Source organism: Onychostoma macrolepis, chromosome 01 (genome assembly GCF_012432095.1).
Source record: "Onychostoma macrolepis isolate SWU-2019 chromosome 01, ASM1243209v1, whole genome shotgun sequence".
Lineage (NCBI taxonomy): Eukaryota > Metazoa > Chordata > Actinopteri > Cypriniformes > Cyprinidae > Onychostoma > Onychostoma macrolepis.
In genome coordinates, this window is record NC_081155.1 from 13,618,362 (window position 1) to 13,633,492 (window position 15,131).

General features: G+C 36.4%; 1 protein-coding gene across 2 annotated transcripts; it reads left to right on the forward strand.

Moving 5' to 3' along the window:
- Nucleotides 1-675: 675 nt before the first annotated feature.
- spast (spastin) lies at nt 676-14,998 on the forward strand. 2 transcript variants are annotated; one of them, XM_058775097.1, is made up of 17 exons: nt 676-1,168; nt 3,424-3,507; nt 3,837-3,920; nt 5,018-5,098; nt 5,199-5,362; nt 5,487-5,626; nt 6,639-6,732; nt 7,009-7,083; nt 7,164-7,235; nt 11,642-11,717; nt 11,793-11,884; nt 11,991-12,070; nt 12,148-12,190; nt 12,946-13,025; nt 13,113-13,183; nt 13,289-13,329; nt 14,305-14,998. In XM_058775097.1, the coding sequence occupies exons 1-17, from the start codon at nt 841-843 to the stop codon at nt 14,428-14,430; spliced, it is 1,731 nt and encodes a 576-aa protein (XP_058631080.1). In that variant the 5' UTR covers nt 676-840; the 3' UTR covers nt 14,431-14,998. The 2 variants fall into 2 exon arrangements, with proteins under 2 accessions (XP_058631080.1, XP_058631084.1); XM_058775101.1 differs by lacking the exon at nt 5,018-5,098.
- Nucleotides 14,999-15,131: the final 133 nt, after the last annotated feature.

The window sequence follows — 15,131 nt, forward strand, 5'->3', positions numbered from 1 at the left end:
AATAATGAAGACTATTTAAAAAAAAGTTAACTATTTAAATCATGTAAATAGCAAATTAAGAAAATATAAAAACACAGATTATTATAAAATAATAGAATAAAAGAAAATATAAAATAAAAAATGAAAATTATGCTTCACTTTGTTCAGCTTTGTCAGCCTGCTTTCATGTATAAATGGTAAAAAAAATTGGTGTGCCGCCAGACAATTTAACTGTATGTTTTTTAAATACGTTATTAAGTCAATGCCACAAGAACAAGAGGTATTACATATTCACATGATCAAATTAGAAAAGAGAAGAAACTCAAATAAATTTCAATGCTTTCAGGGCATTACATGTTTTCAGTGCTTTTTTGTTTGTTCCAAGATATTTACATATAATTTAAAGTCATTAATAAAATGTGAAAAATTTGGTCTACATTGATCCCACTTCTTCTTATGTATATGTTATTTTCCTAATAAAATAAACAAATGTATAATATGTTGTTCTTTACAGTTCAAATTTTCAGCACATCAAATATATATTATTAATAATAATTATATAAAATTCAAAATCCTTCCAAAATATTATTTTAAAATATTTTTTACTGATACAAAACTTATTTGCCAGTTTCCAAATGTACTAAATGAAAATACAAATGTTTTTTTTTTTTTTTCGCTCAATGCCCGCGACGCGTTAAGGTGTACGTCATTAGCGTGAGACCATTTTCACCAAACACACAGCAGTGACTTCCGCGATCGATGCTGGCAAAAACAAACCGGAGAACCGACATAGCCGAGAAATACAACGCTTCCTCGTCAAACCCCCGGCCAGTTATGGTATGGAGAGGCCGACTAGAGTGAATGAATTCTGGGGACAGAGCGAGACAGATAGGACCAGCGCGCGCGGGAGGACGCACCTGTGGACAGGTGTCTGACGGAACCGGCCGGAGTCCGCTGGCCCGGCTGCGCTCGTTCATTCGAACCCTCCGCCGGCTCCCGGTGTCCCTGCTGAGAGCTCTCCTCCTGCTCCTCCTGTGTCTGATCCGCCCGATCCGCCGAGCCATGGCGGCCAGGGCCAAAGATCGCGGGTCCGAGGGCTGCGAGGAAACCGGAGAGCTGATCCGAAACTACCACAAACAAGCGTTCGAGTTCATTTCTGTGGCTCTGCAGATCGATGAGGATGAGAAAGGTATCTGTCTTCATTTCTGTTATGTATCTGAAATGTGTAAATATCTGAGAGAGAGAGAAAAAAAAATTACATTTATAAGAAAAAATACATTTATAAAACAACTAATTTGTTGTTGTTGGTGTGTGTGTGTACACCAAATTAGTTGTTTTATAAATGTATTCGGTGCATGTATCGAATTATGAATAGCCGACTTCACAATTAGGCTACTGTTAATATAATATCGATTGTTGATTATGATTATATATTGATTATTATTATTATCATAATGTGCAGGGTTTCCATTTTTTACTTATTTTAAATATTTTATCTGTATTAAATTATTTATCTGTTGACCAGATATTATAAAACTTTAAATCAGTTAAGCAGCCTGTGAATACCATAGTTAGTATATGAATACTGTAATCATTAAGTATCATGGTATTATCGTGTGAAACCATCGCTTTACCATGTTACTGCCTCACTTTTTATAAGGTTCTTTTTGTACTTTTTGTAAGGCTCTCTTGTGTTTTAATGTTTATATGTAAACAGAAAATATTTCACTGCACCATTCCAGAAATGCAAATAGTCTTGCACTTACACTCGTTAGATTTTGTGTTTGGTTTTACTTTCGCTTCATCTGTCCAGGAGCGGCCCCATTTGTTGACGTTTCACTAGTCATATGTGAACTAGTGCTCAGAAGATATGAATATCCAGTGCAAATATCAATAACTGGATCGTTTGTAATGTATGCTAATTTATAATTATAGTAACCAAGTTGACCCAGTCCCATCCAGCTGATTAGCTAGTTTGGACCATCCACAAAAAATGAAATAACTTGCTTTGGTCGGTTAGAAACCATTTAGTGCTATCAGGAGAGACTGTATAGTCATGGTTTCTGTTGTTAGTGCTTATACTCCTGACTAAGAATACGTTTCTGAGATGACGATTGATCTGGGGTCAGATTTTAGACGTCAGCCATGATAAAGCGGGTCCCAGAGCTGCTTGATCCCTGAGGTCAGTAGAGTTGAGAGGCCTGATTCAGGTTGACAGGGATTGTCCTCATTGGCAGTCGGATGGAAAATGAGGCCCCGTGTACTGACGCTCTGTTAAGAACCGAATCAGTGGCACAGTTTTGCATATCCTGCTCATATATGCATTTCATTGCATCTGCTGTTTATTTCTGATTAAGGCTTTATGTAGTTCACTTAACCCTGAGTTAACATCTTCTAAAACTCTGGTGTAAAGAAGGTTTTCACACTTGTAATTTTAAAAGCAGCGAATTACAGCAAGATGTATAGCGAAAGACTACCAATCATAAACCACCTTAGTGAATGCCAAATATTAATGAGAAAAATGGAATTTATAAATTCTTTATAAAAAATTAAACTACCATTTTTTTCTGAAAGATATTAATTATTTTATTCAGCAAAAGTGCAAAAGTTTTTGTAACTCTTGTATTGCTACAAAAGCAGTCTATTTCAAAAATAAATGCTGTTGTTTTAAACTTTCTATTCATCAGATAATCCTAAAAAAAAAAAGTATAATGTTTCCACAAAAATATGAAGTGGAACTATTTTCAACAGTGATAATTATAAGAAATGTTTCTTGAGCAGTAAATCAGCAAATTAAAATGATTTCTGAAGGATCATGTGAAATTCAGATTTGCATCACAGGAATAAATTACATTTTAAAATATTTTCAAATAGAATAGAGTTATTTTAAATTGTAATAATATTTGAAAATAACATTTTACGTTTAAAAAATTCTAAACTTTGGTTTATATATTCAATTATTTGATGTATGTACTGTATAACAAATATTCTTATTTTATTTTTAAATGTGATTTAAAAAAAGATTGTGACCTAGATTTGTTCCACTCGTCATGTCATGTGCTTATGTTGTTTTTCGCTCTGTAGTCTCATGGAGAGATGCCAGCGGCATCAGTGAAAACAAAGAACAAACTCTGTTCAATAGGTTCATTGGCTATTTCTCAATCCCATCATGCCCAGGGCCATATGGTTGGGCCTGCATGACATTTAGCACGTACTGATTTATTTTAAGAGCATATTTCCAATTTAAAGCTCCTTTTGGAGCTTTAACATCAAGCACTGACGGCAGTAAATATTGACAGAAAAATTTTGTGACGTGAATTGTATCTGAAAGTTTTGCTTTGAAACCCAGGTGTGTTGGTTTAGGCTTGCAGTATTATTATTAATCCCTACAGTACAGAAAGCAGTCAGTAACGTGTCTAATCTATTCTGCGTGTGGTGTTGTAGGTGATAAGGAGCAGGCGGTGCAGTGGTACAGGAAAGGCATCGCTGAGCTGGAGAAAGGCATCCGTATCCAGGTCACTGGAGCTGGTGAGATGATTCAGACATATTGATTTCCGTTAGTGTGTAAACAAACTATGTGATGTGTTTTAATTACACAAGCTTTTGTTTTTCATTTCAAGAACGCAGCCTGTATTACGCTTCAATACATTTAATACAATTTTATTCAGTGATTGCAAGAAAATTGCAACATTGTTTGTAAAAAAATCTCTAGTGGTCCTGATGCGTTGTGTGAGCTCTGTTTGACCCTATTTTCTTTCTTAAAGTACACTTAAAGATCAATCAATTCCCAAGTCCCACCCTGCAGTTTATTTTCTTCTTCTGAAGTTTGAGAGAAAGTCTTCATCTGGCTCTTTTAGGGGAGAAGGCAGACAGAGCCAGAAAGCTTCAGAACAAAATGACCAACAACCTCACCATGGCCAAAGACCGGCTGGAGCTTCTGGGTAAGCGGATGCAGTGAGGTCACGAGGATGTGCTGCTGATTCATGAACTCTTCTGAGAGATGAGCTCATTTGTTGTGTTTGTGCGCTCTCCTGAGAGGGACGTTCGCTGCCTGTGCTTCTGTGTGATTGTTGTAAATGATTCAAGTCAGTTTTATGCTTGATCATATAAAGATGAAGTGTTGTTTCATGTTGGAAACAAATGTGACCCTGGACCACAAAATCAGTCATTTATACATCATCTGAAAGCTGAATAAAGAAGCTTTCCATTGATGTATGGGTTGTTATGATCAGACAATATTTGGCTGAGATACAACTATTTGAGAATCTGAGGGTGCACAAAATCTAAATATTGAGAAAATCACCTTTAAAGTTGTCCAAATGAAGTTCTTAGCAATGCATATTACTAATCAGAAATTAAGTTTTGATATATTTACGGTAGAAAATTTACAAAATATCTTCATGGAACATGATCTGTACTTAATATCGTAATCATTTTTGGCATAAAATAAAAATGGATAATTTTGACCCATGCAATGTATTTTTGGCTATTGCTACAAATATACCCCAGCGACTTAAGACTGGTTTTGTGGTCCAGGGTCACAAATGTGTTGAAATTAGGGCTTACTTATAGTTGACTGCACATTGAAATGGAAGATGATTAAGCATTTAAAAAGACACTTCCCTTTTATTGGCTCAACCATTGGTACACACACACACTCAGTACTTATTTCTCTCTCAACACTTTCTGTGTGTTTCTGCTTTGGTTCTTTCATGAATCTGTCAAGAAAGCAATCAAGAACATGTCCAGGTCACCCCAAAAACAAAATACAACAATTACTTAAAGTTAATGCAAAGAAAAAATGACTATTTTAAATAGAAAATTTTTATGACGTTTTTATTGTCATTGACTTTAAGGCCAAAACAATTATATAAAATTATAGACTTCAGTTTACTTAACTTATTTTCATTTTTGTATTTTGAGGTGAAATGTAACTTGGACATGTTTTGCACCCTCTTACTGCTTTGTTTTTCTGGAATTTTAGTTTCCCCTTAAATGTCTCTCTTTCCTGTCTGTTTCATTTTCTGCAATCACAAAGGCAAACTGCTTTCAAAGTCCCCAGCAGAGGGCTGCTCTGATCACACTGGCCTGTCTTTCTCCAATGGGAACCTGCGTCCAGGTGGGTGTTTGCTTTGGATTCTGGGAGATCTGTGTGTCAGACTCTGATCAGAGAGACTCTACAGTGATGTTTCTGTGTATATATGAGCATATGTTTGTAGTTGTAGGCAGTGGAGCAGTTTCCAAAAAGAAGGACACTCTCACAATCACAAATCAATCCCATGTGCGACCCAAAAACCCACCCAAATCTTCTCCTGCGGCTGCCCTGCGCCGTACACCTTCAACTGGTCACAGTGGCAGGACTGGCCTTCAGAACAACCTGAAGGTTCGTCTCACAGGGGTCAGACATCAGACCGTCTGCATAGTGTAACGTCTAGCCATGTGTCACCTTAAAATGATGTCTTGCTAGGTTTTGTGGCTGAACTTTGTTGTCGTGTTTGGGTTTGTAGGGGCCCCCGGCAAGAGCCGGTAACAGACATAGCGCCAGCAACACTGCCACTGCGTCACCTCAGAGGAAAAGAGACATGAAGAACTTGAAAAATGTGGACAGCAAACTGGCCAACCTCATCCTCAATGAGATCAAAGACAGGTAACATTAGTACTGTTAAAAATAAATACATCAAATATAAATATTTTAATGCATCACTTTTGTTCACAGAATTGTCAGCAATGTTTTGTATGTTAATTGTTTAGAAAAAGTATGCATTTAAATAATGCATGTAAATGATAATTAAATGCTGTGTGTGTTTATTTAATGGAAAATAAACTTTATTTTTATAGTTATTGCATGTAAAAGCTGTCTATATAAACACAAAAATGCATAAAAATGATATACAATATATAACTATGAGATATTATATATACACTATGTGTACAGTACAAGGTTTGGAATTGCTATGAATTTTTCAAATGTTTTTTAAAAGAAGACACTTATGCTCTCCAAAACTGCATTTATTTGATAAAAAAAAATACAGCAAAAGCAGTAATATTGTGAAATTATTATTACAATTTAAAATATTTTTTTTCTATTTGTGACCCTGGACCACAAAACCAGTCTTAAGTCGCTGGGGTATATTTGTAGCAATCGCCAACAATACATTGTATGGGTCAAAATGATCTATTTTTTTTCTTTCATGCCAAAAATCATTAGGATATTAAGTAAAAATCATGTTACAAGAAGAAATTTTGTAAATTTCCTACCGTAAATATATCAAAACTTAATTTTTGATTCGTAATATGCATTGCTAAGAACTTCATTTGGAATTCAAAATCTTTTTTTTATTTTAACAATGTTAAAAACAGTTGTGCTGCTAAATATTTTTGTGGAAACTATGATACATTAAAAAAAAAAAACAGCATTTACACTCTACACATCCACACTATTATTCGGTAGATTGGTGTATCACGGTTTCCACAAAAATATTAAGCAGCAAAAATGGTTTTCAACTGTGATGATAATAATAATACATGTTTTTCATGCAAATTTCTGAAGGATCATGAGATAAATATCTAAAAAATCTTGAGTTATTTTTGAGAAAATATAGAAAAAATGGGAATTTTTGCATTGAAGCTGATGATTTCCGTGGTTGTGTTTGTTTCAGCGGGTCTGAGGTGCGGTTTGATGACATAGCAGGGCAGGAATTGGCAAAACAGGCACTGCAGGAAATCGTTATTCTGCCTGCTCTACGTCCAGAGGTTTGTCTCACGTCTGTAAATGTTAGGTGTTGCCTAAAGATCTTGGGCCGGTTGAAATAAACCGTCCTTAACATAAGAAAACTTATAAACAAATTATCACTAATCTTATGGTGGTTAATTCGTCCCTAGACATGATTTTTTTTAATTCCTGTCTGTTTACGTTCTACAATATTGGTACTCTGTACTGCTGATGATACAGAACAAATTGTATTTTTACATTTACACTTTACTTATGTGTTAATAAACATTTATCAACATTTATGTGGATCTCTTCAGCTGTTTACTGGTCTCAGGGCTCCTGCTAGAGGACTCCTGCTCTTCGGCCCACCTGGAAATGGAAAGACTATGCTGGTAAAATACAAAAATGCTATTTATGCATATTTATACACCATAAGAACAGAAGTGTATTGATCTTTTCCATTTCCTCACAGGCGAAAGCGGTTGCAATGGAATCTAACGCTACTTTTTTCAACATCAGTGCTGCCAGTCTCACCTCCAAATATGTGAGTGTTCATGAGACTGTCTACAGTTACACTAATAAACTTACTGACAGACAGTAGAACTATTTATATGAAAATACCAAAATTTGATGCAATTACTGGTGGTGGTCCTGAATAGTAGTCTGACCAACTTTAGGATCTCTAGGACCAACTCTATAGTGCAACCAAAAGTACACTTTTATTCTGGTAGCTTTTCTTTTTAGACGCTATGAACATTTTTGACACATTTGGCACAAAATTTGGTAGCGATCAGTAACAGCATGCATGCCCACGTTGCTCAGGTAAGCTATGTGAGAAGTTTGAAGACTTAGAAGGCTTTGTACCAAAACGCTAATACGTTTTGAAAATATTAAACAAAAATTCCTTGTCACTACATTCCTCGGTTTATGACGATTCAGACGATTTGTCATTTTTTGTAATTTCCTTTGAAGGAAGCATACGAAAAACACTTCTTGCACTGCTACTTAAGAGTGGCTCAGATGATCTTTAAACTAAGCTACACAGAAATGACCAAACAGATTTTTTATATTCACTACCGTTAAGAAACACGTTTCCAAAATCGACCAGATCTGTGTTAAAGGGGTGGTTTACTGCTTTTTTTCTTTGCTTGATTGTGTTTATGGGGTGCAATATAACATGTCTTCGTGTTTCGTTTGTTAAAAAAATGCCTTATTGTTCATAAATTGCACCTTTATTGTAAGCCGCTTCCTCCTCTGTCATTTGAACGACCGGTTGACTTCCTGATTCTATGAAACCACTCCCTCAGAAACAGGCGATGGGCTCAGATTGGTTAGTTGGGCCGGTGTGTTGTGATTGGCTAAACTGCGTACTGCACATTGTCCGGAAACTTGAACAAAATGTTTGTACGCGTTTGTCAAAGACACACAAAATAGCATTTAACTAACTGGCTACTAAAGCCAGCGTTGGCGTTTGTTTACGTCCTTGATAAAACTAAAACATTACGTCTGAAATTATACATGAAAATACATTTAAAATTATGAAATCTTACTTACAGGTTGTGGCCCAACAACTGCTGCCTCTGGTTTTAAAGTTGGAACTGCTCCATGTTTTAGTAATAGTTTCTGTGTGAATCCGGCATTGAACTCTGAACTCTCTTGATTCTGGAAGCTGTCTTCCGTAAAATGCGCAGCACAGAGAGGTGAATTAGGATTGTAATTGTCAGGAACATAATCAAACATAAATTTTAACCATTGTTGACGAACTACAGCGTCCGTAGGAAGCCCGAACACAAGACCTGACAGCTGGGTGAAAATAACACCGTTTCGACGGCATGGCTACAACTCTCCACTATAACTCTTCCTCTTCGACACAGCCGCAGAACATGGCCTTGCCCCCTCTTTGGCATGTTCCGGAGGGAGGGGTTGATGCAAATTTATGGGTTTATTACGTATGCAACCCGGGAAGTATCTCGTTGTAGTCCCATATGAGTCGTTTTTGTAGGCATTAAACTTCCTGATTTTTAAAAGAATCTCCGTTTACTTTGAACTTTCAGCGCAGCAACTTTGCAGATACTGTTCATGCACCAACAGCAACATTACACACTATTTAAAATGAAAAAAGTGAAATCGCAGTAAACCACCCCTTTAACTTTTTCTTTTGATTATAACTTTTGACGCTATAAACAGACACATCGCCACAAAAACTCTAAAATTAGTTTTCTTGTCATTACATTCCTCCGTTTAAACGGATTCTAACAATATGCCATTTGTCATTTTTCATAACTTTGCTTGTCCAGCATTTTGAAAAGCAATTTTTTGCAAATTTGGCTCAAATGATCATTGGACCAAGCTGCGCAGAAATGACCGAAACAATTTTGATATTCACTACCTTAACTGAGAAACAGATTATTGTACCATCTTATTTTTGAATGCTATTCGTAAGCTTTTTTTTTCAAATATGGCTTGTGATCATCATACATTAACTAAGTTAGCTTAGGATGGTAACTAATGCTATTGTGTGTTCATTCTCACACTGAAAGCTCTCCTTGGCATCAGGGCAATTGTGTGATAAGCGAACAGCCGCTCCGAGCAGAAGGTTGTGTGTAAATACTGTTTGTCTTTCTCATGTTTTTTTACAGCTCAGCATTTAATTTTTAGCATGCAAAATCTCTCCCCTGCATCAGAACGAGCATGTGGCCGGGGGGTAGTCTCTACATTGCTTTTCATCTGGCATACTCATCAGGTGTTTGCTGAGTATTATTGTTAGTAATATATGCAACTATTTATTGGAATCTAAATACAGTGGAGAAAAAAATTATTTGATCCCTGCTGATTTTGTACGTTTGCCCACTGACAAAGAAATGATCAGTGTATAATTTTAATGGTAGGTTTATTTGAACAGTGAGAGGCAGAAAAACAAAACAAAAATCCAGAAAAACGCATTTCAAAAAAGTTATAAATTGCTTTGCATTTTAATGAGTCAAATAAGTATTTGATCTCCTATCAATCAGCAAGATTTCTGGCTCCCAGGTGTCTTTTATACAGGTAAGGAGCTGAGATTAGGAGCGCTCTCTTAAAGGAAGTGCTCCTAATCTCAGTTTGTTACCTGTTTAAAAGGCACCTGTCCACAGAAGCAATCAATCAATCAGATTCCAAACTCTCCACCACGGCCAAGACCAAAGAGCTGTCCAAGGATGTCAGGGACAAGATTGTAGACCAACACAAGGCTGGAATGGGCTACAAGTCCATCGCCAAGCAGCTTGATGAGAAGGTGACAACAGTTGGTGCGATTATTCGCAAATGGAAGAAACACAAAATAACTGTCAATCTCTCTCGGTCTGGGGCTCCATGCAAGATCTCAGCTCGTGGAGTTTCAATGATCATGAGAACGATGAGGAATCAGCCCAGAACTACACGGGAGGATCTTGTCAATGATCTCAAGGCAGCTGGAACCATAGTCACCAAGAAAACAATTTGTAACACTACGCTGTGAAGGACTGAAATCCTGCAGCGTCCGCAAGGTCCCCCTGCTCAAGAAAGCACATGTACAGCCCGTCTGAAGTTTGCCAATGATTCAGAGGAGAACTGGGTGAAAGTGTTGTGGTCAGATGAGACCAAAATCCAGCTCTTTGGAATCAACTCAACTCACCGTGTTTGGAGGAGGAGGAATGCTGCCTATGACCCCAAGAACACCATCCCCACCGTCAAACATGGAGGTGGAAACATTATGCTTTGGGGGTGTTTTTCTGCTAAGGGTACAGGACAACTGCACTGCATCAAAGGGAAGATGGACGGGGCTATGTACCGTCAGGGCATTGAAAATGGGTCGTGGATGGGTATTCCAGCATGACAATGACCCAAAACACACGGCCAAGGCAACAAAGGAGTGGCTCAAGAAGATGCACATTCAGGTCCTGGAGTGGCCTAGCCAGTCTCCAGACCTTCATCCCATAGAAAATCTGTGGAGGGAGCTGAAGGTTCAAGTTGCCAAACGTCAGCCTCGAACCTTAATGACTTGGAGAGGATCTGCAAAGAGGAGTGGGACAAAACCCCTCCTGAGATGTGTGCAAACCTGGTGGCCAGCTACAAGAAACGTCTGACCTCTGTGATTGCCAACAAGGGTTTCTGCACCAAGTACTAAGTCATGTTTTACGAAGGGGTCAAATACTTATTTGACTCATTAAAATGCAAATCAATTTATACATTTTTTGAAATGCGTTTTTCTGGATTTTTTTGTTGTTATTCTGTCTCTCACTGTTCAAATAAACCTACCATTAAAATTATAGACTGATCATTTCTTTGTCAGTGGGCAAACGTACAAAATCAGCAGGGGATCAAATAATTTCTTTCCCCCACTGAAAATAGATGATCTTAGATGTTTCTATTCTTATCCCTCCTGGTGGAATGTCCTGCCCAACTCAATCCGAGCAGCTGAGTCCTTAGCCATCTTCAAGAATCGGCTAAAAACGCATCTTTTCCATCTTTATCTGACCCTCTAACTCTAGCACTCTCTATTCTAATTCTATTCTTTAAAAAAATAAAATAAACTAACACTAGCTTTTCTGATCTTTTTGCATTTTATCTATTTGTTTTCTTTTTATTTATTATACAATGAACAAAAGCAAAAAAGGTCTCTAACACTAGCTTGCTCTGTTGTTTTTCTATTCTGTGTTTTTATTTTATTTTTTTTCATTATATAATTTACAAAAAAAAAAGTTAATTGAGACTTGTTATAGCACTTGCATATCATTGCTCTTTTGTTGATTTTGATTGCTTCCACTGCCCTCATTTGTAAGTCGCTTTGGATAAAAGCATCTGCTAAATGTAATGTTAATCATATTACAGTTGTTTCAGTTTTATAAATGCAATAAGCCGCTCAAACCCTTGCATTACACTCGCTTTTATTCTATCTTAAGAAACACTTTTTCATGTTGTGGTGTGTGTTTTTAGGTGGGAGAGGGCGAGAAACTGGTTCGGGCTTTGTTTGCGGTTGCTAGGGAACTGCAGCCGTCAATCATCTTCATCGGTGAGAACTGTCAGACTCGTTCATGTTTCAGGACTTGTTTCTGTAAGTGTGTCATTAATAGTTATTTTGGTGCAGATGAGATTGACAGTCTGCTGTGTGAGAGGAGAGAGGGCGAGCATGACGCCAGCAGAAGACTCAAAACAGAGTTCCTCATCGAGTTTGATGGAGTAAGTGTGTGCGTTTTACCTGAAAATTCAAATTTCTTAACACAGGTGACTGACGCTCTGTGTGTGTGTGTGTGTGTGTGTGTGTGTGTGTGTGTGTGTGTGATAGGTGCAGTCAGGAGGAGATGACCGAGTGTTAGTGATGGGAGCCACTAACAGGCCTCAGGAGCTTGATGAGGCAGTTCTTAGGTACCATTGACCTGTAGTTGGGCACTTACTTTCAAACACTTCATAATTGAATCCTCTAATGTGTGTTTTCCTCACAGGCGATTCGCTAAACGCATTTATGTGGCTTTACCTACAGAGGAGGTACTGTGTTCACACCAGGGTTGGGCAGAAGTTATCGGGTCCCTTTTAAATCCTGACTGTGAATTTTAATTCAGTTTAAATATTTCTCTAAATTAAGTCAAGAATATTTGTCATGAACCTCATATTTGCCATTGTTCATAATATGGGAGGTACTTTATTAAACACAAATATGTGCACACATGCACTACCATTCAAAAGTTTAGTATCGGTATGTTTTTGAAAAGCTGTAATATTGTAAAATATTACAATTTAAAATTACTGTTTTTAAAAAAAATATATATTAAAATGTAATTTATTCCTGTGATGGAAAAGCTGGATTCTCAGCATTTTCTTGAATGGGAAGTTCAAAAGAACAGCATTTATGTGAAATAGAAATCCTTGGAAACATTATAAATGTCTTTACATATCAATTTAATGCATATTTCGTGAATAAAAGTATTAATTTCTTCAAAAATAAAAGCTTACTGACCAGGGACTTTTGAAAGGTAGTGGTAATAATTCTATTTCAGTTTTTACTCATTGATTATTAGTATTATATATTAATATTGGTATTAATAATTAATACATTGGTATGTTTCTGTAAATTTATGACTAGTTCACTGAAAGATTAAATGTTTTATACCGCAGTCATTTGAATTTCATTTTATCCCTACCTCCTTAAATTCAACTAGCTTATTCACTACTCTTTTGGTTTTCCACTTAATTAGCATTGAACACAGACATTAATTGTGTGTGTGTGTGTGTGTGTGTTTCAGACTCGTCTGAAGCTGCTCAAGAACCTCCTCAGCAAACACAGAAACACTTTATCTCAGAAAGAGCTGAGTCAGTTAGCCAGGTACAGCTTCATAGTTCTGTAGAGTATGCAGTTGAGATTAATGACTATCAGTGCTGGGTAATTTTATATTGTACGGTGTTTTTTCAGGATGACGGAGGATTACTCTGGTAGTGATCTGACCTCACTGGCAAAAGACGCTGCTCTTGGTCCTATACGAGGTACATTCATACTATATGCAGATATTTTATTAAAGTATACCAAGACATTTGGTTTAGAGGTGGACTTTTTGCTAGATAATTGTGTCCTGATCTTTCTCAACACAGAACTGAGGCCTGACCAAGTGAGGAACATGCCAGCCGATAAGGTAGAGAATATTATCATTTAGATACCTATTATTTAATTTTTTTTTTTTTTTTTTTGTGTGACCCTGGACCACAAAACCAGTCTTAAGTCGCTGGGGTATATTTGTAGCAATAGCCAAAAATACATTATATGGGTCAAAATTATCCTTTTTTTTTTTTTTTTTATGCCAAAAATCATTAGGATATTAGGTTCCAAGAAGATATTTTGTAAATTTTCTACTGTAAATATATCAGAACTTAATTTTTGATTAGTAATATGCATTGCTAAAACTTCATTTGGACAGCTTTAAAGGCGATTTTCTCAATATTTAGATTTTTTTGCACCCTCAGATTCAGATTTTCAGATAGTTGTATCTCGGCCAAATATTGTCCGATCCTAACAAACCACACATCAATGCAAAGCTTATGTATTCAGCTTTCAGATTATGTATAAATCTAAATTTTAAAAAATTGACCATTGGTTTTGTGGTCCAGGGTCACATATGTCTATATATATTTTTTGTCATGTTTATTGTAGTTTTTGTTATTTTAGTACAAGTTAAACTTAATTATTTATAAATGAAAACAAGAAATGTTGCCTTGGCAGCTAGGTTTTATATATATTATTTTATTGTATTTTACCTTTTCACTTAACTTTTTATAGTTTTAGTTTAATATTTAGTTACCTAACAACACTGATATTAAATATTTTCTTAAAGGGATAGTTAACCAAAAAAAAAAAAGTGCTGTCACTTGAACTGCATTTGATGTTTTTTTTTTTTTTTTTCTTGTAAAGCACAAAAATGAGCTAGCTAAATGTTTATTCCTATTTTTCCATATAACAACAAATGTTTTTATACAAAAATTGGATTAAAAATGTGAAAAAACTTCCAAGATAGTAACTGGGCGCCACTCTGTTCTATTTCACATACTAGTTTTAAACATACCATGTAGCATGCAGAGTTTCTCCGTCATGCTCTTGTCTTTCTTCTGTTCAGATGAGGGACATCTGTTTCTCAGATTTTGTGGATTCGCTCAAGAGGATAAAGCGGAGCGTCAGTCCTCAAACGCTGGATCAGTACGTCCGCTGGAACAGACAGTACGGAGACACAACAGCCGTATGACACCGACACGCAAGGAGGAAGTCAAAGGTTTTTTTACTAAAGATGTGGAATTTGTATAATTTTGTCTTTTCTACGACTTTGCTTTTGCTTCTGATCTGGAGACGGAGTCGTTTGGAGCTCATGCTGAATTACACCAGAGCTGGAGACCATGTGGATGGCAAAGCATGACAAAACATTTTCATTTTTTACTAAACCAAGAAACATTTTCCTCGAATTCTTCCCCTTGATTGGTGTGTGAATGATTAAACACTTGGCATCTGTGGTGTTCCAGATGCATTTGTTCCTCGATTTGTTTTTGATTCATGTATCCAGATCAATCGAATCCTCAAATGGCAATATGATGTGCTGAAGTCAATCACATAGCATCTAATGAACGATTAAAGAATGTATTGTTTGATCTCATGATTAGAAGCCGTTCAGACTGCATGTGTATTTGGATTGACCAGCACTCCTTATGTGTTTTCCATTTGCAGGCACTAGTGGGCATCAGTTGAGACTGTATGTGATTGTCTTCCTAAATGTCTTCTGCTAGAACTAAAGTTATGATATTGCTTTATGTACAAATGCTTTTCAAGTCTGCTGTGTCTTTAATAATGTTGAATTTTAAAAGGTTTGCAGTGAGTATTTGGGAAATTTGATTCAATGTTTAACAGATTTCTATACAGGTACTAACGGTGTTGTTTTAAATAGGAAAAAAAAAA

What these genes read in the sequence shown, in the direction of transcription:
- spast (XM_058775097.1), top strand. Translation starts at nt 841, where the DNA reads ATGAATTCTGGGGACAGAGCGAGACAGATAGGACCAGCGCGCGCGGGA. An exon ending in AGACCGGCTGGAGCTTCTGG is followed by an intron (nt 3,921 to 5,017) that starts GTAAGCGGATGC and finishes GCAATCACAAAG; the next exon opens with GCAAACTGCTTTCAAAGTCC. An exon ending in TGGCTTTACCTACAGAGGAG is followed by an intron (nt 12,191 to 12,945) that starts GTACTGTGTTCA and finishes TGTGTGTTTCAG; the next exon opens with ACTCGTCTGAAGCTGCTCAA.